Here is a 26809-nt window from a genome sequence, read left to right as displayed (position 1 = left end):
CCAGGACTGGTCATGATACTCCATGTGCGGCCTGACCAAAGTTTTATACAGCCGTAACATAACTTCCTGACTTTTATACTCTAGGCCCCTAACAATGAAGGCAAGCATACCGTACATCTTCTTCACCACTCTATCTACTTGCATTGCCACTTTCAGGGATCTATGGACTTGGACCCCAAGATCCCTCTGTACATCAGTGCCGTTAAGGGTCCTGCTATTAACTACATGCCTTCCTTCTACATTTGATCTCCCAAACTGCAACACCTCACACTTGCCCAGATTAAACTTTATGAGAATGTTGCCAAGACTCAAGGGCCTGAGTTAATAAGGAGAGGTTGGGAAGGCTGGGAATGTAGGAGACTGAGGGGTGACCTTGTTTAAAATCATGAGGGGCATAGATAGGGTGAATGCACCACAGTCTTTCTCCCAGGGAAAGGGAATCAAGAACTGGAGGGCATGGGTTTAAGGTGAGAGGGGAAAAATTTTAAAGGGACCTGAGGAACAACTTCTTGACACAGCAGGTGGTGTGTATATGGAACAAGCAACCAGAGGAAGTGGTAGAGGCAGGTATAATAACAACACTTAAAGTACATTTGGACAGGTACATGGATTGGAAAGGTTTAGAGGGATATGGGCCAAATGCAAGCAAATGACACTAACAGATGGGCATCGTGGTTGGTATGGGCAAATTGGGCTGAATGGCCTATTTCGGTGCTGTGTTACTCAATGAGTCTAGGATTCTTTATTACTCGCTACTACTGTTTTTGGGAACAGGTATGCCCTGCTCACTGATGCCTAGTTTGGGGTTCACCAGAGCCATTCATCTCTAGGCTGCATCACAGCCTTGGTCCGAACATGGACCAAAAAGCTAAATTTCAGAGGTGAGATGAAAGAGAACACCCTTGGCATCAAGACATCCCGGTAAAACAAGAGTTCAATGGATATCAAAGGGAAAACACACAATGGTTAGAGTCATACCTTGCTCAATGGAAGACGGTTGTGGTTGCTGGAAATCAGTCACCCGTGCTCCAGGACATTACTGCTGCAGTCCCTCAGGGCAGGGTTCCAAGATCAGCTGTCCTCGGCTACAAAACTTCATCATTTCATGAGGTTGTTCCTTCCAGCATGAGGTCAGATGTTTGCTGATGATTGCACAATGTTCAATTCCATTTGTAACTCCTGAGCAAATGAAGCAGTCCATACCTGCATGCAGCAAGACCTGGACAATATTCAGGCAGAGGTTGACTTGGCCAGTTGATTGGCACCCCATCCACTACCAGTGGACCAGTCCAGGTTGTGGGAGCACTTTTGGAGTCAGATGGTCCACATCTGATGGTCCAGACTGGTCAGATTGCATTTGGAATATTGTGAGCAACTTTGGGCCCCGTATCTAAGGAAGGATGTGCTGGCCCTGGAGAGGGTCCAGAGGAGCTTCACAAGAATGATCCCAGGAATGAAAGGCTTAATGTATGAGGAGCGTTTGACGTCTCTGGGCCTGCACTTGATGCAGTTCAGAAGGATGAGGGAGGGGTCTCATTGAAACCTACCGGATACTGAGAGGCCTAGATAGAGCGGACGTGGAGAGGATGTTTCTATCAGAGGGAGAGTCCAGGATCTGAGGGAACAGCCTCAGAATAAAGGGACATCCCTTTAGAACTGAGATGAGGAGGAATTTCTTCAGCCAGAGTGTGGTGAATCTTTGGAATGCGTTGCAACGGAGGGCTGTGGAGGCCAAGTCATTGGGTGTATTTAAGGCAGAGATTGATAAAGGGAGTTGATTGGTAAGGGGGTCAAGGGTTACAAGCAGAAGGCAGGAGAATGGGGTTGAAAAAGTCAGCCGTGATTGAATGGTGGAGCAGACTCGATGGACTGAATGGCCTAATTCAATTCCTACACCTTATGGTCTTATGTTCACACTATTTCCCTTCCATACATGGGTGTAGCGTAATCCAGGCAGGTGGGCAACAGAGACGGTGGGTTCAGGAGATATCCCAGGACCACTATGAACCAGCTCAATAAATTGGCATTAAAAGAAATGCAGATTAATCAGAGGATTCTTGACCAAGACAGGTGGATTGTAGTGGAGTCAAAGATAATAGAGACTGGACAGGAAAATGGAGATGAGCTCAAGACAAGATCAGTCACGATGCTTTTGAATGGTAGAACAGAATTGAGGGCTGAATGGCTCACTACTGTTCCTATTTCTTACATCCTTCTGTTCTCACGTAACCAGGATTGCAAGAGTTAGATTGTAAGGGGAGGATTCATTAAATAGCCTTCTACTATAGTGCTTAGAATAGGGAAAGTTAAGGGATGATTTCATTGAGGCTTTTTGGATTTTGAGAGGCTGGGGGGAGAATCAGCAACACTTGGACCACAACCACGACCCTGATCACCTGAACTTGGACCTGGTCCTAGACCATCCTGATGCAGAGTTTCAACTCGAACCATTGACAATTCCTTCCCCCCATCACCACAGATACTGCTCAACCCCAATAGGATGAATCAGGTACAACGTGATTGATGAACGAGGCAGCACTATTTGTATCACACGAGCTGAATTGGATTTTGATTGGGAACTAGAGAACCATTTAAGAGTTACTTTGGAAATTGACAGGCTCTCTTGGGGAAAAAAAGGGTTTCCATATAACCTCCACTCAGTAATCAGACAGCACTGTCTCCGAGGAACACAGGCTGCTAGTTTCATCCCCTGGAAGGTCATTGACAAGCAATCGCTTCTATTGGCACTTGTGCAAGGATACTTTATTGAACAATGCAACACACATCCTTTAGTATGCTTAGCTTGCAGTCACAAAATCAACTTATAGATAATAAAAACACCTTTATTTTTGAAAATACGGCAGGGAATTATTGCGGGTCTGAAACTCTCTAGCAACTAACCCCCTTTTTCCCACTGTACCTGAGGCGCTATATAGATTCACACTGTCACAGGTGGCATTGTATTCACTTCAATAAAACATGACTAATGTTCACAATATTTCTCAGACACTGAAGGCAGCCATACAGCTCACTGTCTCTAAGCTAGGCCCTAATAGAGCAATTCCATCAGTCACATTCCCCCACTCTTTGCCCACAAACCTGCAAATTATTCTCTCTTAAGTATCAATGCAATTCCTCTTTGAAAGTCCTGATTGTCTTCATTTCCACCACATCCACAGGCAGTGACTACAGATCAGAATTATACCCTGCACTGGTTTTTCCTTACACCCCTCACAATCTACCTTGTTGTGCCCCCGCACCTTGTTGTGCCCTCGCACCTGCACTGCACTTCCTCTGTAGCTGTGACACTTTACTCTGTACTGTTATGTTTTTACCTGTACTACCTCAATGTACTCTGTACTAACTCAATCTAACTGCATTCTGTAATGAAATGACCTGTACGATTGGTATGCAAGACAAGTTTTTCACTGTACCTCAGTACAAGTCACAATAATAAATCAATACCAATACCTATGGACCAAAATTTAAAATCTCTTGATTCCGGTCCTTAGCAACCCAGGATGCTTATTTAATAAAGTAAATGCTCCATATAATGTTATAAAGGGTAAAGTAGATATGAAGCAGCAGCAAAGTAATGTGGGGACTGAACAATACAAGATAGGAAGTAAAGGATCCTAGTGAACTCCAAAGAGTAGCACCTGTAGAGTCAAAAACCTATAGTGAAGAGGAATGTATCAATGTACAAACTTGTTAACAGACTCGAAGTTATAGTTTAGACAGAAGTCTGTTAATGATTTATCAATGTCTAGTACAATGCAAGGATATGGCGCTGTGTTACTTGATCGTTGGTGTAGAGACATGTTTGAACCCCACCATGACAGCTGCAAAATTTAAAGTGAAGAAACTAAATTAATATGAAATATTTTTTTAAAAATGTTCTCAGTAGTGAAATTATTGGATTCATATCCTTCAGGGAAGGAAATCTGTCACCCTGATCCGACAGCCTCCCTGTGACTCCACAGCCACTGATAACAACAGAAAATCTTTAAAACCGCACACAGTAGTTGCTGGAAATCTGAAATGAAGGAGACTGCTGGGAAAGCTCAGCAGGTCAGGCAGCATCACAGACACAACCCTCCCCGCCATCGAGGACACCTTCAAGAGGTGGTGCGTCAAGAAGGCGGTATCCATCATTAAGGATACTCACCACCCAGGACATGCCCTCTTCACCAGGGAGGAGGTACAGGAACCTGAAGACCCACAGGAACAGCTTCTTCCCATCTGCCATCAGATTCCTGAATGGTCCATGAACACAACTTCATTATTCCTCTTTTGCCCTGTTTATTTACTTCTGTAATTTATAGTAATCTTTATATTTTGCAGTGTACTGCTGCCACAAAACAACAGATTTCACGATATATGTCAGTGATAATAAACCTGATTCCGATTTGTGGAGAGAGAACTGGTGGGGAGCGAAAGGCAGGTACACCCCAGATGCTGGAGATCCAAATTATAAACATGCAACAGGCTGGGAAGTATTCAGAGAGAGAACCAGGGCCATTGCCCCAAGCTAATGATGAAGAGTCGTTGACCTAAAATGATGACCCTCCCTCCCTCCGCATACATGTCACCCTACCTGCGGATTAACCCAGCATTCCCTGTTCTTACACCTGGACACAGTTTCATCGCCTTCATTGTAACTCTTCAAATGACAACATTTTCCACACCAATGTTTTTGAGTGACAACACTTTCCACACCAATGCATCACCCAGTAGTGGCAGGTTTGATAACAATATTGGGCTTGGTTCCTACTGAGCGGAGTACTACAAGTTCAGAGGGGTGTAGGTCACCGTGACTAAGGGCAGTGGGAAAAAAATGAGGCAGTAAATGTTATGGCTGGCAGCTAGTGGTGAATAGATCACAGGGGTAAGAAGTGTGTGTGTGGATCAGGAATTCTGAATTTGGGAGGAAGAATACACTGGAAAAAACATACCAAAGGAAATGCCACTAGAGGCAAGACAGCAGAAGTGATATGTGATAGTCATACGTGGGGCTCAGAATTCCTTGAGAGTTCAACCTCCTGAGGACCCACCTATGTGTCTGAATCTCAACTCCCTCCCAAATTCAGGGAATGTAGAGATGGACAATAAATACTGGCCTTATCAGTCATGCCAGCATCCTAAGAACAATTAAAACCAAAACCTCTTGCAAAGATTAACTCTGGTCATTTGTGACAAGTCGCATTTAAAGCTCATTAGAATTGCACTCGAAGCTGCAGATTAGATACCGGATTCATTCATCCCGAACAAAGCCGAGGGTGATCAACTGCTGTTTAATTGTCCTTACAGAACATGGCGTACCAGTTACTGGAATTATAAATAGACCCATTGTCCCGGGGAATGGAAGAAAATGAATCAGCTGATTCTCGCACTTAAACAGCTCAAAGGATTCCTGGAAGAGGAAATAGATTTGCTGGGTAGTCCTTCACCACCCAGATTCCATCCTTTTCACTACATCAGAGGGGAGGAACAACATTTGCATAATTCTAAATGCGAGCGAACAAGTGACTATAAAGTAACTCCCAAACCTCTCGGCGAAGCTTGTAAAGAAAGCTAAGCCCTTGCTCAGACTGGAAGTATTTTGTCTACTAAGGCGAGGTGAGTTGAAGTGCCTGTTTATGAATTATGCGTAGATACAACGACAAAACTAACAGTTGTTCTCTTGCACTCGGTAATTGCTCACGAGAACCCCATTCGATAAAATGAAAATATTTGATATAAAATAGTTTCATGATATTTTTAGAGGTAAATGCCCATAGAGGTTCAGCAAAAGGGGATTGAAGAAATGAGTCGTTATGCGATTTGATATTGGGGGCTCCCGCTGCGTTAACTGTGGAAGGTCAGTGGGGATCGTTCCTGAGAAGAGAGACTTGTAATAAAACACAGGGTTAGACCCAGGCGCCAGCTGGTCGAAAATTGCACGTTCTTAAACTGAATGACAACGGGGCACGGGAATGCAGAGTGAATAGAACAGCAATACCCAACAGGCTGGACGGCATGTGTGAAGAGAGAATAATAACTCTGAGGATGTGAGTGATGATTGCCTGTCCCTAATTGCCTCTTATCAAAATGGTGGTGAGCAGGTTTCTTGGACCGCTACAGCCTTTCTGGTGAAGGTTCTACCACAAGTGCTGTTGGGGACGGAGTGCCAAGATTCAGACACAGCAACGAAGAAGGAATTGACAGTATATTCCCAAGATAGGATGGTGTGCGACCTGATGGGGAACTCGCAAGCGGCAGTGTTCTGACATCCCCACTGCCCATGAAGCCACTCATATTGAAAGAGTGCACAGATACTCCCTGGTTCATCTTATTGTCTCCAGAGTTGTCTTATTTCAGATTTCTTGCGCCCACAGTACTTTGATTTTGTATGGATGCAACTGGGGATCTGCAGAACGCTGCAGAGTAGAAAGTAAACGTTGTGGTTGGGATTATCAATGGTTAGAAGCACGAAATCTTCGCGAATAAACCGCCAATGTAATAAAACAGAAAATGGTGGAAATATTCAGCAGTGACTTTGAAGAGAGAAACAGAGTTAATGTTTCAAGAAAGCTTTCATTGGAAAGCTCTCTCTCTCTCTCTCTCTCTCTCTCCAATGTATTTGCTAATTTAACGCTTATCAAATAGATAACCTGAACTGCAATTTACGAATGCCTAAGCATTCATTGAATTCACTTATTTTTATAATTGTAAAGAATCATTGGACTGAATAAATAGCTTGCAAACTAATGCACCACATCCTTACAACCTGATTCAAACCAAGATGTGCAGAGCAGACTCGATGGGCTGAATGGCCTCATTTCTGCTCCTATGTCTTATGGTCTAAGACTACTAATGTGAACTTTGGTGTTCTGACTTTTAAAAAATACCGCTACAACTGTGCAGCATGTGGTAAGTTGCTTTCTAAGGCTTCAAAATGTCACAGAACAAGTACAAAAGGGCTTGGAGCAGGAGGAAAAGTGGCCAGAGGCTCTATCCCTTGTGGCAATCTACAACTCAAGAAAGTAATAATTTGAGGTTCATGTAAATAGTCATTGTGGAGTTCCAAATCCCACGCCTTCCAAGATAGTGATTTTAAGATTCCTCCTGGTGCAAAAGCAGTTCACTAAAAACAGCACTGCAGTTTAATAAAACCAACCTGTTGTCATATCCCTGCACCCGAACAGTATCTGCTCACCTGGTTCATTGTCCACTGTAATATCATGTCATTTCAGGCAAACACAAGAGACAGCAAAGATGACTTTTTATGATGGCCTTTACCCCTTCTATCCAATAACAAGGGCACCAGTGGTGTTCAATACCATCCAAATTGTGGTTATTATTATATTTTTGGTCTTCCTGGTAGCTTTTCTCATTGTACTCATCGGCGTTCGTGGAACTGAAGTAAGTACCTGTTTTATTTGGTGTTTTATTCACTGTAGAAAAACACTCAGGAATTATCGCGGAAGAGTTATCTAATCAAGGGTTTTAGATGGATTCTTAATCCGATCCTTAATGCAACAGTCAAAGGAAGATTTAATAGGATTTAATAGCAAAGAAAGTATGAAGGATTTGGGTAAAATTAATAAAGGCAAACTGTTTCTGTTGGTGGATAGGTTGGTAATGGGAGGCATGAACTTAAGGTGATCAGCAAAAGAAACTGTGAGATGATAACAATAATTTTGACAAGCAGTGAGTATTCTGCTCTGGAATGCACTTTCCAAAAAGGAGGTAGAAGTAGATGAATTATACGGAGAGACCAAGGCAGTGAGACCAATTGAATAGGCATTTCAGAGAGATAAGACGGGTTGGACTGTCTCCTTCTGTGCTGTATGATTCTGCACAATGAATGCCTCAGCACCCTTAAACCAGAGGAACGAAGACACTAATTTTATGTTCCCCATCTTCCCATGGGGAGAACAATCAATTGTGGAATTATTTTTGATACCTCAACCCTTGATTCCACCTGACCCAAACCCTGAGCTATTTCTAAGCAGGATGTAAATCTAGTTCAAAGGATTGTGTTCCCTTGCATCCTTTTTATATTATCAGTGAATGGGGGTGAATTTTTCCAAAGGGGAATGGTAGAAAAGATGTCTTGCTGAAAATGGATAATTGGTTTAAAATGTTGCTGTATAATTGTAGCCACAAAACTTTAATGGTGTCATTCCTCTAACCGAAATATTTAAAAAGTTATTAATCTGAATAATTTGAATTAAAAGCCATTAATATGAATAACTTCCCTTCCCTTCCCTTCCAGAAGCGGATCATCTGTAAGAGCTCCGCTTCCTAATTTAGCTGGATACAACCAGTCTGCATAAGATTCTTGGTGGTCACAGGGTCTCTAACCTATGAACAGATAGGTAGGGAACTAAGAACGTACAAAGAATATACAGCACATAGGATGCAAGAGCTACAAGTGGAGGCCACCACTGTGTATATTCGGAAATGGGATAGAAAGAATTTGGGATATCAAGGGGAGCAAGGGATATGGGATTAGTGCAGGAAAGTGGCACTAAAGTAAAAGATAAACCTTGATCTTATAATTACATGACAGAACAGGCATGAGGGGTTGAATGGCCCAAACTTGCTTCTATTCCTTGTGTTCACTTTTCTGGTATTCCACCTAATGTCATGGTAATCAGGAACTTGAATTGGCAATGAGCATAGCAAACCTCTGCTATTCAACAGTCTGTAACCTATCACCCCAAATCTCAAAATACTTCTGGTTGACAGAAATCTCTCAGTCTTAGATACTAAATTAACAGCTGACCATGCACAATTGGCATTTGCAGAAGAGAGTTTCATACTTCATCCTCTGGGTGTAAAAATATTTCCTAACTTCACTGCTGAAAGGTTTGGCTCTGTTTTTCCAATTCTGCTCCCTAATCACAGACAGCCCAGCTAATGGGAATAGTTTCCTTCCATATGTCCAACGGTACCTCCTAGTTTCTTGAAAACTTTTATCAAATCACCTGTAACTTTCTAAATTCCAGTAAAAACAACATTAATTTGTGTAATTTTCAGAATGGTCTAATCCTTGTGAGTATAGGTAAATCGACACTGCAAGTCCATTACACTCTTCTGAGTTATGGTGTCCAGAACTGCTTGTATTCCTTCCCGTTTGGTCTATGCTGGGTTTTCTATAACTTCAACATAACTTATATCCTCATTTAAGAAGCACTCGGATAGATACATGGAGGGGCGGGGCTTGGAGGGATATGGACCCAACGCAGGAAATTGGGACTAGCTGGGTGGGCACCGTGGTCGGCATGGACTGGTTGGGCCGAAGGGCCTGTATCCATGTTGTATTGCTCCATGATTCTTCTGCTCCTGACCTCTGGATATAAAGTCCAAAAATTCTTTAAGTTTTTTGATTATTTTCCATATCTGTCCATGGCATTTTAATGATCTATAATACACGGTACCTGAAGACTCTTCGGACCCACCAATGTGGTTGACTCTTAACCGCTTCCTCAGTTCTAGGGAAACTAGGAAAGGACTTTAAGTGCCATTCACATACACAAACAAATAAATAAAAAGTAAAACCTCCACTACTTTGAGTATCACTGTTCAGAAAGTAACACAAAGATTGTTTGAGCCATCTATAGGTTTGCATGTATATTATAATTGAAATATTGGTGTGGATCAGTCATTATAACATCTGTACTCTTTATTACTGGATGGTATTTGTGCTAAAAGCTGTGTGATCATTTTCCAGAGACTCCACGGGCTTGTAAAATTAACTCTAAGTCTTTTCATCGGAGTTGTTATTGTTGGTGAGTACTGCCAATACCAACCCTTGTTTAAGCTGTTTTATGTTGATTGTGTAGTGACTTTTAAAACAAAATTACTAATTCCTTAGCAGGATGAGAGGATTATTGACAATGATTAAAGGGGTGTCTTACAGGAGGGGAGAGCAGTAGAGATGTTTAAGGAGGGAGTTCCAGAGTTTTAACATTGCAGCTGAAGGCAATGTTCAAAAGCTCAGAATTAAAGGGGCATTTATTGCCTAGCTCTTTTATCCTTGGTGGTGAGCCTCCTTCATGAACCACTGTGGTCCTTCTGGTGGGAGGCCTCCCACAGTGCTGTTAGATAGACAATACCAGGACTTAAACCGTGATGATAAAGGAACAGTGATATATTTCCAAGTCAGCATGGAGGTGAACCTGAGGGTGGAGGGGTTCCCTTATTCCTGTTGCCTTGAGCTTCTTAGTGGTGGAGATCTGGGGTCTCAGAGGTGCTGTCAGAATAACAAACTGCAGGTGGCACTCCCTGTAGTCACAGTGCATTATGGTGGAGGGAGTGAATACTTAGGGTGGTGGATGGGTTGTTGAAATTGATTGATGTGCTATTGGATTGATGTGCTATCGGTTGGTGTGCAATAGATTGATGTGCTATCGGTTGGTGTGCATTGGATTGATGTGCTATCGCTTGGTGTGCATTGGATTGATGTGCTATCGCTTGGTGTGCATTGGATTGATGTGCTATCGCTTGGTGTGCATTGGATTGATGTGCTATCGCTTGGTGTGCATTGGATTGATGTGCTATCGCTTGGTGTGCATTGGATTGATGTGCTATCGCTTGGTGTGCATTGGATTGATGTGCTATCGCTTGGTGTGCATTGGATTGATGTGCTATCGCTTGGTTTGCATTGGAGTGATGTGCTGTCGGTCGGTGTGCAATGGAGTGATGTGCTATCGGTCGGTGTGCAATGGAGTGATGTGCTATCGGTCGGTGTGCAATGGAGTGATGTGCTATCGGTCGGTGTGCAATGGAGTGATGTGCTGTCGGTCGGTGTGCAATGGAGTGATGTGCTGTCGGTCGGTGTGCAATGGAGTGATGTGCTGTCGGTCGGTGTGCAATGGATTGATGTGCTGTCGGTCGGTGTGCAATGGATTGATGTGCTATTGGTTGGAGTGCATTGGATTGATGTGCTATTGGTATTGGTTTATTATTGTCACTTGTACCAAGGTACAGTGAAAAGCTTGTCTTACAAACCAATCACACAGGTCAATTCATTACACAGTGCAGTTACATTGAGTTAGTAAAAAGTGCATTGATGTAGTACAGGTAAAAACAGTAACGGTACAGAGTAAAGTGTCACAGCTACAGAGAAAGTGCAGTGCAATAAGGTGCAAGGTCACAACAAGGTAGATCATGAGGTCATAGTCCATCTCATCGTATAAGGGAACCGTTCAATAGTCTTATCACAGTGGGGTAGAAGCTGTCTGGTGGTATGTGCCCTCAGGCACCTGTATCTTCTACCAGATGGAAGAGGAGAGAAGAGAGAATGACCCAGGTGGGTGGGGTCTTTGATTATGCTGGCTGCTACACCAAGACAACGAGAGGTAAAGACAAGAGTCCAAGGAGGGGAGGCTGGTGTCCGTGATGCACTGGGCTGTGTCCACAACTCTCTGCAGCCTCTTGCGGTCCTGGGCAGAGCAGTTGCAGTACCAAGCTGTGATACATCCAGATAGGATGCCTTTTATGGTGCATCGGTAAAAGTTGGTGAGAGTCAAAGGGGAGAAACCAAATTCCTTTAGCCTCCTGATGAAGTAGAGGCGCTGGTGAGCTTTCTTGGCTGTGGCATCTACGTGATTTGACCAGGACAAGCTGTTGGTGGTGTTCACTCCCAGGAACTTGAAGCTCTCGACCTCAGTACCATTGATGTAGACAGGTGCGTGTACACCACCCCCTTTCCTGAAGTCAATGACCAGCTCTTTTGTTTTGTTGACATTGAAGGAAAGGTTGTTGTCATGACACCATTCCACTAAGCTCTCTATCTCCTTCCTGTACTCCGACTCTTCGCTGTTTGAGATACGGCCTACAACGGTGGTATCATCTGCAAACTGGCCACACAGTCGTGAGTGTATAGGGAGTAGAGTAGAGGGCTGAGGACACAGCCTTGTGGGGCACCAGTGTTGAGAATAATCGTGCCGGAGGTATTGCTGCCTATCCTCACTGATTGCGGTCTGTTTGTTAGAAAGTCAAGGATCCAGTTACAGAGGGAGGTGTTGAGTCCCAGGTCTTGGAGTTTGGTGAGAAGCTTGCTTGGAATTATTGTATTGAAGGCAGGGCTGTAGTCAATAAACAATAGTCTAACGTAGGTGTCTTTACTGTCCAGATGCTCCATAGCTGAGTGTAGGGCCAGGGAGATGGCATCCGCTGTAGACTTGTTTTGCCGATAGGCGAATTGCAATGGATCCAGGTTGTCTGGGAGGCTGGAGTTGATGCGAGCCATGACCAACCTCTCAAAGCACTTCATGATGGTCGATGTCAGAGCCACTGGTCGGTAGTCATTGAGGCATGTTACTTTGCTTTTCTTTGGTACCGGGATGATAGTGGTCTTCTTAAAACAGGAGGGAACCTGAGACTGAAGCAGGGAGAGGTTGAATACGTCCGCAAATACTTATGCCAGTTGATCAGCACAAGATCTGAGCACGCGGCCCGGGACACCATCTGGGCCAGGTGCTTTCCTCGTGTTCACTCTCCGGAAGACTGATCTTACGTCCTCCACTGCGATCACAGGTTCAGCTGTGTTGGTGGCTGTCAGGGTGGATGGTGACAATCCACTTCCCTTTTGTTCAAAAAGTGCATAGAATGCGTTAAGTTCATCAGGAAGGGATGCGCTGTTGTTAGCTATGCAGCCCGACTTTGTCTTGTAGCCTGTTTTGACATGTAAGCCCTGGCTGGTTGGTGTGCAATAGATTGATGTGCTATTGGTTGATCACCATTTAAGTACCAACATGGGTTCTGCAACCTACATTAGTGCAGTAAGGTGCACTGGTGGTCTTCTACCAATGGGGGTGCAGGTTATCACACCTTTCTGAATAATGTCAGAGCAGTGGGGGCAGCATTGAGGTGGGGCTGGAGGGGGAGTGGGGAGGAATGTGTTCAATACTTCCCTCCCTTCAGAATTTCTGTGTAGACCAAAGGCAAGAACATAGGAGCAGGAAAAGGCCACTCGACCCCTCGAACCTGCCCTGCCATTCAATCTGATCTGCCCCAGACCTTATCCCCTCTTCTGTGCCAATCCCCAATGTTCATTAATATCCTGACCTTCCAAAAATATATCCACTTCCTCTTCAGATATCACCAATGACCTACCCTCCACAGCCCTCTGGGGTAAAGACTTCAAGGGATTCCTCACTCTCTGTGAGAAAAGGTTCCTACACACCCCTGTTTGAAAGCTCCCTTGTAGCTATGCCCCCTCATTCAAGTTTCTGCCGCTAGAGGGAACATCTTGACATCTACCCTCAAGCCCCCTCAGGATCTTATGTTTCAATAAGATCACCCATCATTCTTCCTTTCTCTCAGACCCAGGAATTCCTGCATCTAATCAAGAGCGGTGGATAATATTAGGATTAAACTCTTGTCCATGTTAATTAAGTTCAACAATTCATTTCTATTTCTAAGGCAGAGGTAGATAGGTTACTAGGAAACATGGGGATGAAAGGTTATCAACAATGCGGTGTTGAGGTTACAATCAGCCACGATCTGATTGAATGGTGGAGCAGGCTTGAGGCATTGAACTCCTAATTTATATGTTTGTATGTACTCCATTCATTGGTGTCTCTTGTAACCAACAAATCTTCAGGTCGGGAGAATGTCACATGCACAAAGTTTATGTAGTTAAACCAATTTAAAATAAATAACAAATAACACATTTAAAAGACATTTGGATAAGTTCACGGATAGGAAAGGCTTGGAGGGATATGGGTTAAAAGTGGGCAAATGGGACTACCTTAGATGGGCACTGTGGTTGGCATGGATGAGTTGGGCCGAAGGGCCTGTTTCCCTGCTGTTTTACTATATGATTCTACTGACATGCAACAGAAGAAAATAATAAGCACATTAAGTGTCTGCAAAGTTGAAACAAAAAGCACATTGTGATAGTTGGAATTATTCAACACTGCAAGTGTCCACAATGTATGAGTCATTTCACAACCCTTTTCAAGTGAAGAAAATTGTTCAGCCTTATCTCAACAATGAGGCACTTACATCAGACTACAGCAGCTAAAACTTGAGAAATGGGATATTCAGTTTGAAAAAAAACTATTATATAACATCTTAAAAGTGTACTTTATGGAAGGAAATTCACAATTACCGGAGAAATATGCCTCTGGGAAATTACCAGCTTATTAATTGGGCACATCTTTCCACAGTGAAAAAACAGCAACACCACTCACCCAGACAGTGTGGCGCATTGGACCGGCTTTATACAGTAACATGGGTTTCCAGGAGAGGGCAGCAGATACACCCATTGGTCAATGACTTGGAGAGGCCCCTGGTGGTTAGCTGCAGGTGACTGAGAAAATTAACTTCAAAATTGACTGAATTAGCAACAACAGAATCCTCGCGCAAATGATAAAGAAGCACTTTTTTATATACAAAATTTGCAAATAATGAGAAGGCTTAAGTACAAGTGGGCAGGCAAGATGTACTTCACACAAAGCGTTTAAAGGAAGAGTGAATGGGAAGGTGCTGTTAATCCTGCCTGAGGAATCTGGCAGGAAGGGAAATGTGACCTTGTGTATCTCGACTTAATGACGGAAAATCTACAAACATAACCATGATGTGTTAAAAATAAAATAGACGAAACTCAAAATCTTACCGCAGTTTAGGACAGTTTGGACATGATGGTTAGTTACGATGCAATGAAGTGGAACCACTGCTCCCATCGGGCAGGAGGTACAGAAGCCTGAAGTCCCACACCACCAGGTTCAAGAACAGCTACTTCCCTTCAACCATTCAGTTCTTGAACCAACCGGCACAACCCTAATCACTACATTTTAGCAACACTATGACCATTTTGCACTAAAATGGATTTTTTTTTGTTCTAATTGTGTTCTTTCTTGTAAAAATTTATGTTTAATTTATGTTTTTCTTGTGAATGCTGCTTATCTGATGCTATGTGCCTGTGATGCTGCTGCAAGTAAGATTTTCACTGCACCTGTGCACACATGGACTTGTGTGTATGACATTAAGCTCGTCTTTGACTTTGTGTTTTCATGAACGATGAAGGACTCCAATCATTTCATTTATTTCTCTTTCAGTTGTTAACTTCACCAATGACTGGGAAAGAGGATATGCCACAGTCAACACGACGTATAAATCATTTAGCAAAAGTAACATCAATGCAGAAGTTGGGATTCATGTCGGATTTTCAGGAGTAAATATAACCCTGAGAGGTAGGGCTTCTGTTCCCCTTTGTCTGCAGAGCACAGTTGTGCATTGGCTGTGGTATTAGATCAGGAACCCAGATCCCATGACTTTGTACAAAATTGTGATGGATTTAATGAAGGTTGATAGAGAAAAATTGTTCTCATTGACCAATGGTTCAAAGACCCGGGGTAGGGGGGAAGCACAAGTTTAAAGTGATGGACAAAACTCAGAGAGGGGAGGGAGGTGAAAGTTGATGATCTGGAGCTCACTACCTGCCAGGGTTGATCAGGGCTTTCAGAAGCTTCACACAAAGCAAAGAATGTCATTGCACTCTGGTGTATATGGCAATAACCTAATCTGAAATCTGACAGGCAGTTGCAGGGCTGTGAGGAAGATGTAGGGGAAAGAGACAAATGGGGTTGCTGTAGGGAAAGCTTGTGTGAATTCGGAGGGATAAATGCCCAAATGCAATGTTGTAACAACTCCAGAGTAAATTGCAAAATTGAATTCAATAAATCTGACTATTTGTGTGCTGGGATTTAAAAAGTAGATTCAGTATGAAAGACGCCAGATTCATGTAAAATTCTCTTGAGGGAAGGGAACCTGCCAACATGACCCAGCAAAAAAGTTCAGATGGCCAACTATCTGACAGCTAATCCCCAGGGTTCATCTATACTTTCAACTTTCAGTCTAAACCAAGGAATGACAACTCCCACTTTTAACATTGAAAAGTATCTCAAAGTGCTTTGCAAGAATATTATCAACCAATTTGACAATGGGCCACTTAAGGAGATATTAAGACACCAAAAATTTATCAAGTTTAAAGCAAAGTCATGAGAGGGAGGGAGAGGTTTAGGGAGGGAACTCTGGTTTAGTGCATGGCAGTTAAAGGTACGGCTATCAGTGGTTGAGTGATTAAGTTCAAGAACACTCAAGGGCCCAGGATTGGAGAAGCACAGATATCTCTCAAGGCTGTAGGTCTGGAGGAGGTTACAGAAAGAGGGAAGGGAAAGACCATGGAATGTTTTGAAAACAAGAATTTTAAAATCATGGCAGTGCTTAAATGGGATCCAAGGTACGTTAGTGAGGACACAGTGAATGAGTGGCTGGCATGTGGAATGTGTTAGGACTTGGCAGCAGAGATGGAGCATAGGATGGTGGCCAATTTAATGGCTTTTCAAGCTAGATGTTTTACTTATTTAGTCAATTGTTTACTTAAATTTGAGTGATGGTTTTGCTAATAATTGGCTCATGGGCAGGGACTTGATGTGGAAGTATTCAAATCCTCTCCTGCAGCTGGGGAATTTAAGTTCAGTTCATTAAAAAGAGACTGGAATAAAAAAGTAGAGTTTGCGTAATCACTCAAGGTACGTATAGAGAAGGGCATATTTAGCAATGACTAGTATTATGGACGAGCTCTCGCTCCTTTTCATCAGATCTTGAGGGGAGCCATATGTTATCGTAAAACAAAACCTCAAGGGAACCAGGTAAAGTAATGAAGCATTTCATAATAATTTCCTTGCAGGGCTCCCCCAAAACCAGCTGAATGAAATCATCAACTACAATGAAGAGTTTCTGTGGCAGCATGGAGCAAACTACAATAACGAGTATCTAAAAGGGCTGGAGAGAGGTCTTCCGGATCCAATCTTGTACATAGCAGAAAAGTTCACTCCAAGTAGCCCATGTGGTGTTTATTCGCAGTACAAGGTCTCTGGCACTTATGCCTCAGCTACAATGTGGTAAGTTACAGAACAAGATAACCAACAAATTAAGGACGAACAATTACTAAGCATGAAAGATCCAGTCATTATCTGAATATCAGTAGCTTGGAGTAAGTGCCACAGAGCAAGAAATGTCAAGAGAGTTATTGGCTGCAAGTCTAACATCTAATTGAATTCAATGTGACTGTGAAGTTCTCAATGCAAAATAACAATGAATTACCTTGAATAAGTCATTTTAAAAGCCTTGATTAGATATTTGAGGAAACTGTGCATCTAACCCTTTCATTTTAACCCCTCTGTCCCAAGTCGTGCAAAAGGTGTATTTTCTTAAGTTTAGTTATTAAAGATGTGACTTTGTTCTTATTTCTTACTCCCCAGGGTTGCCCTTGTGGCCTGGATGCTAGCCAATATCCTTCTGTGGCTCAATGTCCTTTTATATGGAGCTTATATGATGCTGGTATCTGGTTTTTTCATGATATTTTCAGTCATCTCCTTTGGCACAACAAGGAAGACACCGCTCTGTGCTATCCAGTTTGACCAAGTGAAATTGGAGAGTGCTCTTGGCCCATCCTTTTGGCTATCATTTGCAACAGGTGAGCACCAATCCAACCATTCTTTGGAGCATGGGGGATGAATTCATTAATTTCACTCACTGTTATCTATTGCAGATTAATTGAAAAGCGAAGCTGAAAATGGGATAAAATTTGCTAATCGCTTAAGTAATTGACAAAGGACAAAACCCAAAATATGGGGTCAGTTACAAGTGAAACTTCTTTAACTATTGCCTTTGGCTTTTGCTCCACATAGAGTCAGACAGCATGGAAACAGGCCTTTCAGCCCAACTGGTCCATGCTAACCAAGATTCCCATCTAAGCTTGTCCCATTCGCCTGCATATGTGACATAAGTCTGTGTACCTACAACCTCATTTATCACGAAGGCTTGAGCCATCCTTGGCCAATCAGCAGCTCTGCTGACTTGCCTAGCCATACAAGAGCATGCTTTCATTTTGTTTCCAAAATAACAGCTGGAAATGTTAGAAAACAGCCATTGGTTGGGACAGCCACTGCAATGGGGGTGGGAGAAGACCAGAGAGAATGAATGGAACCAGTTGAGAGAGAGTGGGTGAAGGTTGCTAGGTTGTTGAATAATAAAAGATAAGAATGGAGAAGGAACCCTTTGGAGACAATTGACACGAAGGAACAAGACATTAAAAACTGGAAATGTGAGATACAAGGCTGATTGTCTACAACTGTGGAATTCAGTGTTGATTCTTGCAGCTCACAATATACACGATCTTGCCTTCTGGGCAAGATGAGTTCCAGAGCCGGTTCAACAGAGAGCTGGGCAGGGCAGGCTAGGCTGAGGTATAATATCTGGCATATTCTTCTCCAACCCCCTTGGACAAATGAAAATACCAGAAGATTGCAATGTTTTGAATGGAGCACATCCCTTTTGTGTGAGATGTTCTCTGCACTGCAATCAAAAACCAGATCCAACTTTTGCCCTGAGGCATTCAGCCAATCAGTGCCCACTGGAAGAACAGGCAGTCTGTTTCCTGAAAGTAAACCTCTGACATCCAATGTAGACCTGTCAAAATTTGGCATCCCTCCTTCTGACAACACCTGGTCATCCCAAATCTATCACACTAACCCTCATTACTCAGTAGAGCTCAAGTGAACTCCCCCCACATTTCAGCTTAAGAGTCTCATTTCTTTGGGCCTAAATTGAGGTCCTTTCCAACTCCACAATATCACCCACAATGTGAAGACCAAGGCTGGGCAGAGGACCCAAGGCACAAAGATATGGAATTAATGCAGGTAAGTGGGATTGGTATAGTTGGGTCGGCATTGACGCAATGGGCCGAAGGGCCTGTTTCCATGCCGTACAACTCTATGACTCAATGATTTCAGTCATTGCTAGTTAAGCTATTCAATCTCATGCACCGCAGTAGCCAACTGAGGTACTGATGCTGGTTGATCAACATCCCAGCAAGGATTGGTAGTTAGATATTTGGTAGTTAGCTTTCAAATACAATGTTGGCAACTGGTGTTCAGGCTTTTCGACCTGGTCCATCATTCAATATGATCCTTGCCTACTGCTCCTTTATACCAAAAAAAACAGTTTTGGAGTTAAATGCCATGTTTTTTTTATATATTAGTTGCTGTTTGCAGGGGAGATTTGCAAACCAGCGCCATCCTTTTCATGTGTTACTATTTCCTGTAACGTCTACAGTTAGTTCCCTAGACCCCCCTACTGAATTGTATAATGATCTGAAAATAAATGGCCCTTGTTGGGTTGTTTCTAGTTGCAGGAAATTGTCCTTATCCCAGCCTTGTATGAAGAATCCCACAAAGCCTCCTTAGTGTAGAGTCTCCATCCATAAGGTCACTTTGGCAACGCTAGTTCCCACTGCCCTGCGGCTTCTAAAGAAGGTCACCAACAAACCAAGGGTGAATATGAACATGAGCCAGAGAACAGGTTGAGAACTCTGAAGGTTGGGCTTGTTATTTAAGAGAGTTACCAGTAAGGTCAGGTATTTGTCTGGGCTCGGGGAACATTCTACCTGAGCCTGCTTAATGGTCAGCCTATCAAGATTGGGGTAATGATGGGACCTATCCATCAGTGACTAAGACCAGGATGGAGTTGGTTCTCGGCTGAGGTATAACACCATCACCACCAGACTCTGTGCAGGAGAGAGAGCAAATTATTCAATGTTGTGTGAATCGTTTAGACAAAAGTTCAGAAGTGAAATGACTTTAACTCTTTCCTCTCTGTTGCTGCAGCTTTGCTGTCTTTAATAATTGGAACAACCATCATTGTACTGAGCTTCTTCGCTCCAAAGGTTTTGAGCAGAATATTTCTAATGAATGACAGCAGCAATGATGAAGACTTTTATGAGGTTAATTACTATAGTATCAACTACCAGGAGCAAGTCAAGCCTAGCGATGGCGTGCAAATGAAAGTGAGTACTACGCTATAAGTTCCTCTGAGATCTCCATGCTGCTCCAATTCCCTAGCATCTCTGATTTAAATTTTTTTTACTCCAAAATAAACTTTATTCATAATAAAATACAAACTATATACAACTATAAAACAGTGCAAGCCTTTACATTCTTGTGCAGATCATTCACTAGTATTACGTTTTTATATAAAAAAACAGCACCGATGCCACACGTGTGGCTCCCTGGGGGCTACCCAGTCCCGTATTTACAATATTTAAGGGGCTTTCTCGCCTGACCCCGCCCCTCCCTCTCCAGTGGCAGAAGAACCCTAAACTGCAACATCTCTGATTTTAATCGCATCCCCTTTCGTAACCATGGCTTCAACTACCCAGGCCCCAAGCTCTGGAATTCTATCCCTAAATCTCTGCCCCCCTCTCTCCTTTAAGATGCCCCCTATAACTTACCATCTGACCAAGGTTTTGGTCACGTTTCCTAACATTGCCTTATGTCGCCATGTAAGATTTGGTTTGGGAATGGTCATGTGATGTGCCTTGAGACATCCAAAGTGCTGTAGAAATACAAGTTGTTGAATACATTAACAACTTGACCAAGGAGACACAAGAGACTGCAGACGCTGGAATCTGGAGCAACAAACAATCTGCTGGAGTAACAATCTGGAGCAACAAAGGATAGGAATAAATGATGCACTTGCCAGTCATGCTCATAGCTCCAGGGTTAATTAATTAAAAATACACACAAATTAAAGACCTCTACCCCAACAAATGATGATCCTTTCATATGTGGGCAGGCATGGTATTGTAGTGGTTAGCGTAACGCTTTTACAGCTCCAGCGACCCGGATTCAATTCTGGCCACTGTCTGTAAGGAGTTTGTACGTTCTCCCCGTGACTGCCTGGGTTCCCTCCGGGTGCTCCGGTTTCCTCCCATATTCCAAAGATGTACGGGTTAGGAAGTTGTGGGCGTGCTATGTTGGCGCCGGAAGCGTGGCGACACTTGCGGGCTGCCCCCAGAACACTCTACGCAAAAGATGCATTTCACTTTGTGTTTCCATGTACGTGTGACTAATAAAGAAATCTCATCTAAACCTGTGACATGCTTGGGAAATTAATGTGCTAAAATTTACAGGAGTTCTTTTCCATCATTTCAACAACCATAATAAACACAATTTCCAAAATATTTCTATACTATTCTTTTAAACCTTACACACGACTTACTTAGATTTTTGTGTTCTTTGTTTCCAGAGTCTGGAAGGTGCTGTATAATCAGTGGAGAAAAGATTCCATGTCTCTAATGTGTAACTACATGACATCAACTTCGCATAGTACTTGGACTGTAATCCACATCTGTGCCCTCTTAAATTTCAGATGTTAGATGGAAGGAGAGAAACACTAATAGTTTTAACCTTATTTCTGTTTGACTATAAAGATGAAAACAGTTGTAACCTCCGAGAGGTGAACGATCTGCTCTGTAGGTATCTAATTCTTGACAGCTCAATTTGAGGTATAAATAAAATGTGCATTACTCGAACCTCATGAGTTAAATATTACAACAGACAAGTTAATGGGGGGGTCAGGAAGGTAGAAGAAACGAGCAGAGCAACTATCCCAGCTTAATGAAAATTGGAGAACAGTCAGCAACTCACCACCTGAGTACTTTGAATCCCATGTTTGGACTTGAGTGTTGACTGATTATCCACACTCAGAATGCTTTCCCGGGTAGGAGTCATCTCTCCCACACAGCAAGCAGAGGAGAAGGCACACAATGGAGTTATATTGGGTTCATGTGGTGTCAAGTCTAATAGAGAAGCAGAGGAGGATGAGACTGATAAACCACAACAAAACTTTAAGCCTCGTGACTCCTTATCACACTTTGGAATGGAAACATTTCTGTTTTGTGAGGAGTTTGTCTGAACTATTGTTTTGGACACATATAATTTCCCATTTAGTGATTCACATGAATGTAGATGAGGGAAGAGCAGAGATTTGATACATTAAATTGAGAAAATGCAATAGTTTTTCTACTAAAATATCAATCTTGACTAAATTTAATGTGGAACCCATACTGCCACTAAACAAACCTTATATACAATAGTAGTCTAACGTTCTATTACTCGTTGCATATTCCCTGTTTTCTGAGTGCGCTATGTATATCTTTTAATCATAGAAGTGACCATGGACATTTATAGTATAGAACGAAGCCATTGGGCCCATTGTGTCCATGCTGGTCAGTCTCACTTCCCAGATTTTGATGTTTGATCCACGTAGCTTCTAAATGTGTTGAAGGTTTCAGCCTACACTGCCCTCTCACGCATTGAGTTTCAGACTCCCACAGCTTGTTGAGTGAAATCATTTATTCTACCTCCCCTCTAATCCTTCTATTAACTTTTATCGTGTGGGTTTGTGGTTAGCAGGAGCAAGGCTGGTCATTGTCCATTTGGAACTGAATCTCCGGGAGTCACCCACCACTGCCCTCTCTCCCACATTAATCTGCAAACTGAAGCAGGCACAATTCAGTCTGGTTGGCAGGAGGAGTTTGTTTTCAAGTTAACTGGCCGTAAACTTCAATTTGCCTTTATCCTTTGCACCTTTATGTGAACAGGTACCTGCTCTGACATAATACCGCACTGCAAAACCTGTCTTTCTGGCCAAGACCTTGGTCAACCATCTTAATCTCATGCATTCTGGCATGAGGTCAATGGTTGGCTTAGTGCCTGTACCTTTCAGCTCCCTTGGAAAATTCTTTGCACAGTGAACAGGAATCAATTCAAGCCATTATTTCTGTTTGTTCCCATCGATGTGTCTGGAGCCAATGATGTATGTCCATGTGTCAACATCATCTCACCCATCACTGGTCCTATCCATCTTATTCCCAATTACTTTACTGCTCCCCCTTTTGGAAGGGGTGGCATGGATTCTGTCAAAGTAATACTCTGTGACAACCCAGCCCCCAATAGTTGCAAGCATTGGAGGCAATCACATTTTCACATGCTTTATACTATACGTACCTGTAGACTGTGAAAGGCATCACAATTTCTAATTGATTGAACAGTCAAGTGTAAATGAGAGAGCATGCCCAAAGTTGGGGACAAAGCAATTATTTTTTGCAATCGTTACCTGTGTCAGAAGGATTTGCTTTGCAATTTATTGGATTCAATAGATGGAGAGACACTTTGCACTCAAATTCATCTCTGGCACAATCTGCCTTTTTCATTTGTTTGGACTTAATGGATTTGCATAAACCTTTTACAATAAATGAATGTGTATGCAAAATGAAGAATAATACTTTTCATTCATTTTTCTTGGCAGTCAATGGATCTGAACATTGTTCTTTGTAAATTTACACATACTTTATAAGAATGTTTACTTTTTTAAAATTTTATATTTGTTTAAAAAGTAAATAAAATGCCATTGCTATATTTCCAGTGAGATGTCAAATGTTTAAATACTCTGGGTATTGAGCTGTCCCTTCACAGTGAGAGGAAGGTATCGGGAGCATATACTATAATCCCTGGACACAAGAGACGGCAGATGCTGGAATCAGGAAGAAAAAAACAAGCTGCTGGAGGAACTCAGCAGGTCAGGCAGCATCTGTGGAGGCAGAGGGATGGTTGACGTTTCTGGGTGAGACCCTACATCGGGACTGAAGTGGAGTCTCGACCCAAAATGTCGACCATCCCTCTGCCTCCCACAGATGCTGCCTGACCCGCTGAGTTCCTCCAGCAGTTTGTTTCTTTATTATCTTTATAATCTGCTGCTGACAAAATATACGTATTTGCATTCAAAGTCCTGAAAGAGTTCTTTCCAATCAGAGCAGATGACGAGCAGTCTGGGTTGGAAACATATCACTCGTCCATGAATCCCAAGGTGATAAATTGTTTCACTGGTTTTGAGGTTTATTATCTGAGCCATCCGCAGAAACGCCCTTGGATCCAGACACTTACAATTTTGGGGTTTGCGTAATCACAGGATAAGTAAGTTCCCGTAGAATGGAGTTCTGCTGCAAGAGGAAGGTTTTTCTAGCTGTCAAGAACACCTGTTACATCTTAGGGACAAACTTGGCACTAAGGGCCCCTGTCCAATGCACCCCATTGCCTTTAGAACATAGAACAGTACAGCACAGAACAGGCCCTTTGGCCCACAATGTTGTGCCGACATAGCTAATCCCTTCTACCTACAGATTGCCCATATCCCTCCATTTTCCTCTCATTCATGTGCCCATCCAAGCTCCTCTTAAAAGCCCCCAATGAATTTGCCTCCACCACCCTATCAGGCAACGCATTCCAGGCATCCACCACTCTCAGTAAAAAAAAGTACCCCTGACGTCTGTTCTGATCCTACCCCTCTCACCTTAAATGCATGCTCTCTGGTATTGGATCACTCAGTAATGGGAAAAAGATATTGCTTGTCCATCCTATCTATGCCCCTCATAATTTTATACACTTCCAACAGATCACCCTTCATTGTTCAATACTTACCACAAAAGCAGTCACTTCACCCACCACTCTCGCATGACATTGACACAAGGCACTGCAGTCATTTGCCAAGATTACTTTGGCAGCATCTTCCAAACTCACGCCCTCTACTGCCGAGAAGGACAAGGGCAGCAGGTTCTATGGGAACTCACGTCCTTTCTCTAGGACGAGTGACGTTCCCACCCCACACTACTTGGGGTCATCTGCTCGATTCGGAAACAACTAACTTTGTTCAGGACTTTGAATGAAAATACAGCTATTTTATCAGCACAGATTATAATGAAAAACATACTGCTGGAGGAACTCAGCGAGTCAGACAGTATCTGTGGAGACAGAGGGATGGTCATTGTTTTGAGACAAGATTCTGCATCAATCCTGATGCAGGGTCTCCACCAGAAACGTCGACCATCCCTCTGCCTGCACAGATGCTGCCTGACCTGCTGAGTTCCTCCAGCAGTTTGTTTTCTGCTCCAAATTCCAGCTGCTATGGTCTCTTGCCTGGAACACCACACCCTCCAAATCACACACCACCCCGACTTGGAAATGTATTACTGTTCCTCCTTCATTGCTGGAACTCCCGATCCAACACCATGGGAAGACCTTAACCAGAAGGACTGCAGTGGTTCAGGAAGGCAGTTCGCTGCCCCCTTCTCAAGGACAAGTGATGGGCAATAAATACTGGCTTTGCCAGTGAGGTCCACATCCGCGAACTTACCTTCCCTGAGTACCATGGAAGGTCTTCAACTCAAGCTCCCAGATCAATCACCCAGGTCTCTTTATGCTAGTCCTATACTGAACAACGATGCTAACATGACCTATCACTTGGCTTACTCATCATGAATCTCTGGGAGGTGATAAATTGTTTCACTAGTTTTGAGGTTCATTATCTGAGCCATCCATAGAAATGCCCTTGGATCCAGACTCTTACCGTTCCAGGGTTGTCTCGTACGCATGAGACAAACAAGATCATTCCTTCTATTGGGTGGAAGGAACAAGTTCACATAGCATGACTTAGTCTGAGTGGGGAGAGAGAGCACAAGAGAGAAAGACAGAGGGACACAGGGAGAGAGTTAAAAAGAGAAAGAAAGTCAGAGGGAGGAAAAGAAAGAGTGGAAGTGAAGGAGAGAGACAGAGAGAGACAGACAGACAGACGGAGACAGAGATAGAGAGAGAGACAGAGACAGATAGAGACAGAGAGAGACAAGAGACAGAGAGTCAGACAGAGACAGAGACAGAGAGACAGAGAGATAGGGACAGACAAACACAGACAGACAGATAAAGACAGACAGAGACAGAGAAAGAGAGAGATCAAGAGAGACAGTCAGAGAGAGAGAGACAGAGAGACGGAGAGAGAGATGCAGTTTACTGATGCAGGTGGGGTGGCCCATTGTCAAGTTGTGTTTAAACAGTAAACCCAGCGTGCGGCACACCAGCAAGAAAGTGATGCATATGCAAGTCGATGGCTTTGAATCCTTTATTGAAAAAGTGGTTTACTGAGCAATTACGGAGGTGTCCGGACCACAGGGAGAACAGTTACAGACACAGGCCTTTCTGAGCCCTACTGAAGGATAATTGACACATTTATACTACAAGCACTGTGAACACCAATGAATGTCATCTGTCCACAAAACCCCAGCCCCGTGTCCCTGATCCCTGGGTTAGGATGAGTGGGGAAAATCAAGGGTTCCTGCTCCTGACTGCTGTTCAGTGAGGTCTGCTGTCGAATGCCTGTTCATGGACAGGGACAAGGGAAAAAATGGAGTCAGGGTCGCTCCACCCATCCACTTTCATTGGGTGAACCTCCCGCCAACCTCTGATCACCAGAAGGCTTCCGACACCAGGAAAGTGAACAACTGAGGTGCTCGTGGCTTCGGGAAAGGAGGCAAGTCTGATGGTCCTACATGGAGATGGCAAAAAAGGTGAAAAACGCTGGGCATAATTGAACACTGAAGGGTTATGGTCAGATTACATGCAAATAACTACCTCGTTATTCCTTTTTTTGCAATATTTACTAATTTTTGTAACTTATAGTAATTATGCCTTTGCACTGTACTGCTGCCGCAAATTTCACATCATTTAAGTCAGTGATAATAAATCTGATTCTGATTCTGAAGAGTTGGAATACAACCTGGGGAAAATGGGTCATTTTATGGAGCATTTACTGCTAACTGTTAATTCTAAATGCAGCAGGAACAGTGAAGGTTGGATTCAGCAGGTTTGATATCCCCTTAACCCTTTTCATTCATATCTTACAAGCTTACATAAAGTAAAGATCAGGGTAATGACTACTCTGTACTTTAAACAGCTAAAATAGCTTAACACATATAAAAACAAAGAAACAAATATAATGAAAATACAGATATGAAATCTTTGATATTGTTACTCTAACTTCTGTGCATAAATACATTGGTTTGGCATTAATAACAATGCTTTAAGAGCGTTGATTAAAACAAGAAAACCTGCAATATTGGAAACACACAGAAATG

The 26809-nt window shown here is 43.0% G+C and overlaps 1 protein-coding gene across 1 annotated transcript; it reads left to right on the top strand.

Moving 5' to 3' along the window:
- The first annotated feature begins 5472 nt into the window (after positions 1 to 5472).
- On the top strand, positions 5473 to 23267 carry LOC127585245 (dual oxidase maturation factor 1-like). Its single transcript, XM_052042552.1, has 8 exons — positions 5473 to 5619; positions 7236 to 7404; positions 9722 to 9779; positions 15060 to 15194; positions 16694 to 16907; positions 17268 to 17482; positions 19674 to 19852; positions 21094 to 23267. The coding sequence occupies exons 2-8, from the start codon at positions 7258 to 7260 to the stop codon at positions 21112 to 21114; spliced, it is 969 nt and encodes a 322-aa protein (XP_051898512.1). The 5' UTR covers positions 5473 to 5619; positions 7236 to 7257; the 3' UTR covers positions 21115 to 23267.
- Positions 23268 to 26809: the final 3542 nt, after the last annotated feature.

This window comes from Pristis pectinata, chromosome 32 (assembly GCF_009764475.1).
Source record: "Pristis pectinata isolate sPriPec2 chromosome 32, sPriPec2.1.pri, whole genome shotgun sequence".
Classification (NCBI taxonomy): Eukaryota; Metazoa; Chordata; class Chondrichthyes; order Rhinopristiformes; family Pristidae; genus Pristis; species Pristis pectinata.
This window is presented reverse-complemented; position numbering and strand designations above follow the sequence as displayed.

What these genes read in the sequence shown, in the direction of transcription:
- LOC127585245 (XM_052042552.1), top strand. Translation starts at nt 7,258, where the DNA reads ATGACTTTTTATGATGGCCTTTACCCCTTCTATCCAATAACAAGGGCA. An exon ending in TATGCCTCAGCTACAATGTG is followed by an intron (nt 16,908 to 17,267) that starts GTAAGTTACAGA and finishes CTTACTCCCCAG; the next exon opens with GGTTGCCCTTGTGGCCTGGA. An exon ending in TTGGCTATCATTTGCAACAG is followed by an intron (nt 17,483 to 19,673) that starts GTGAGCACCAAT and finishes CTGTTGCTGCAG; the next exon opens with CTTTGCTGTCTTTAATAATT.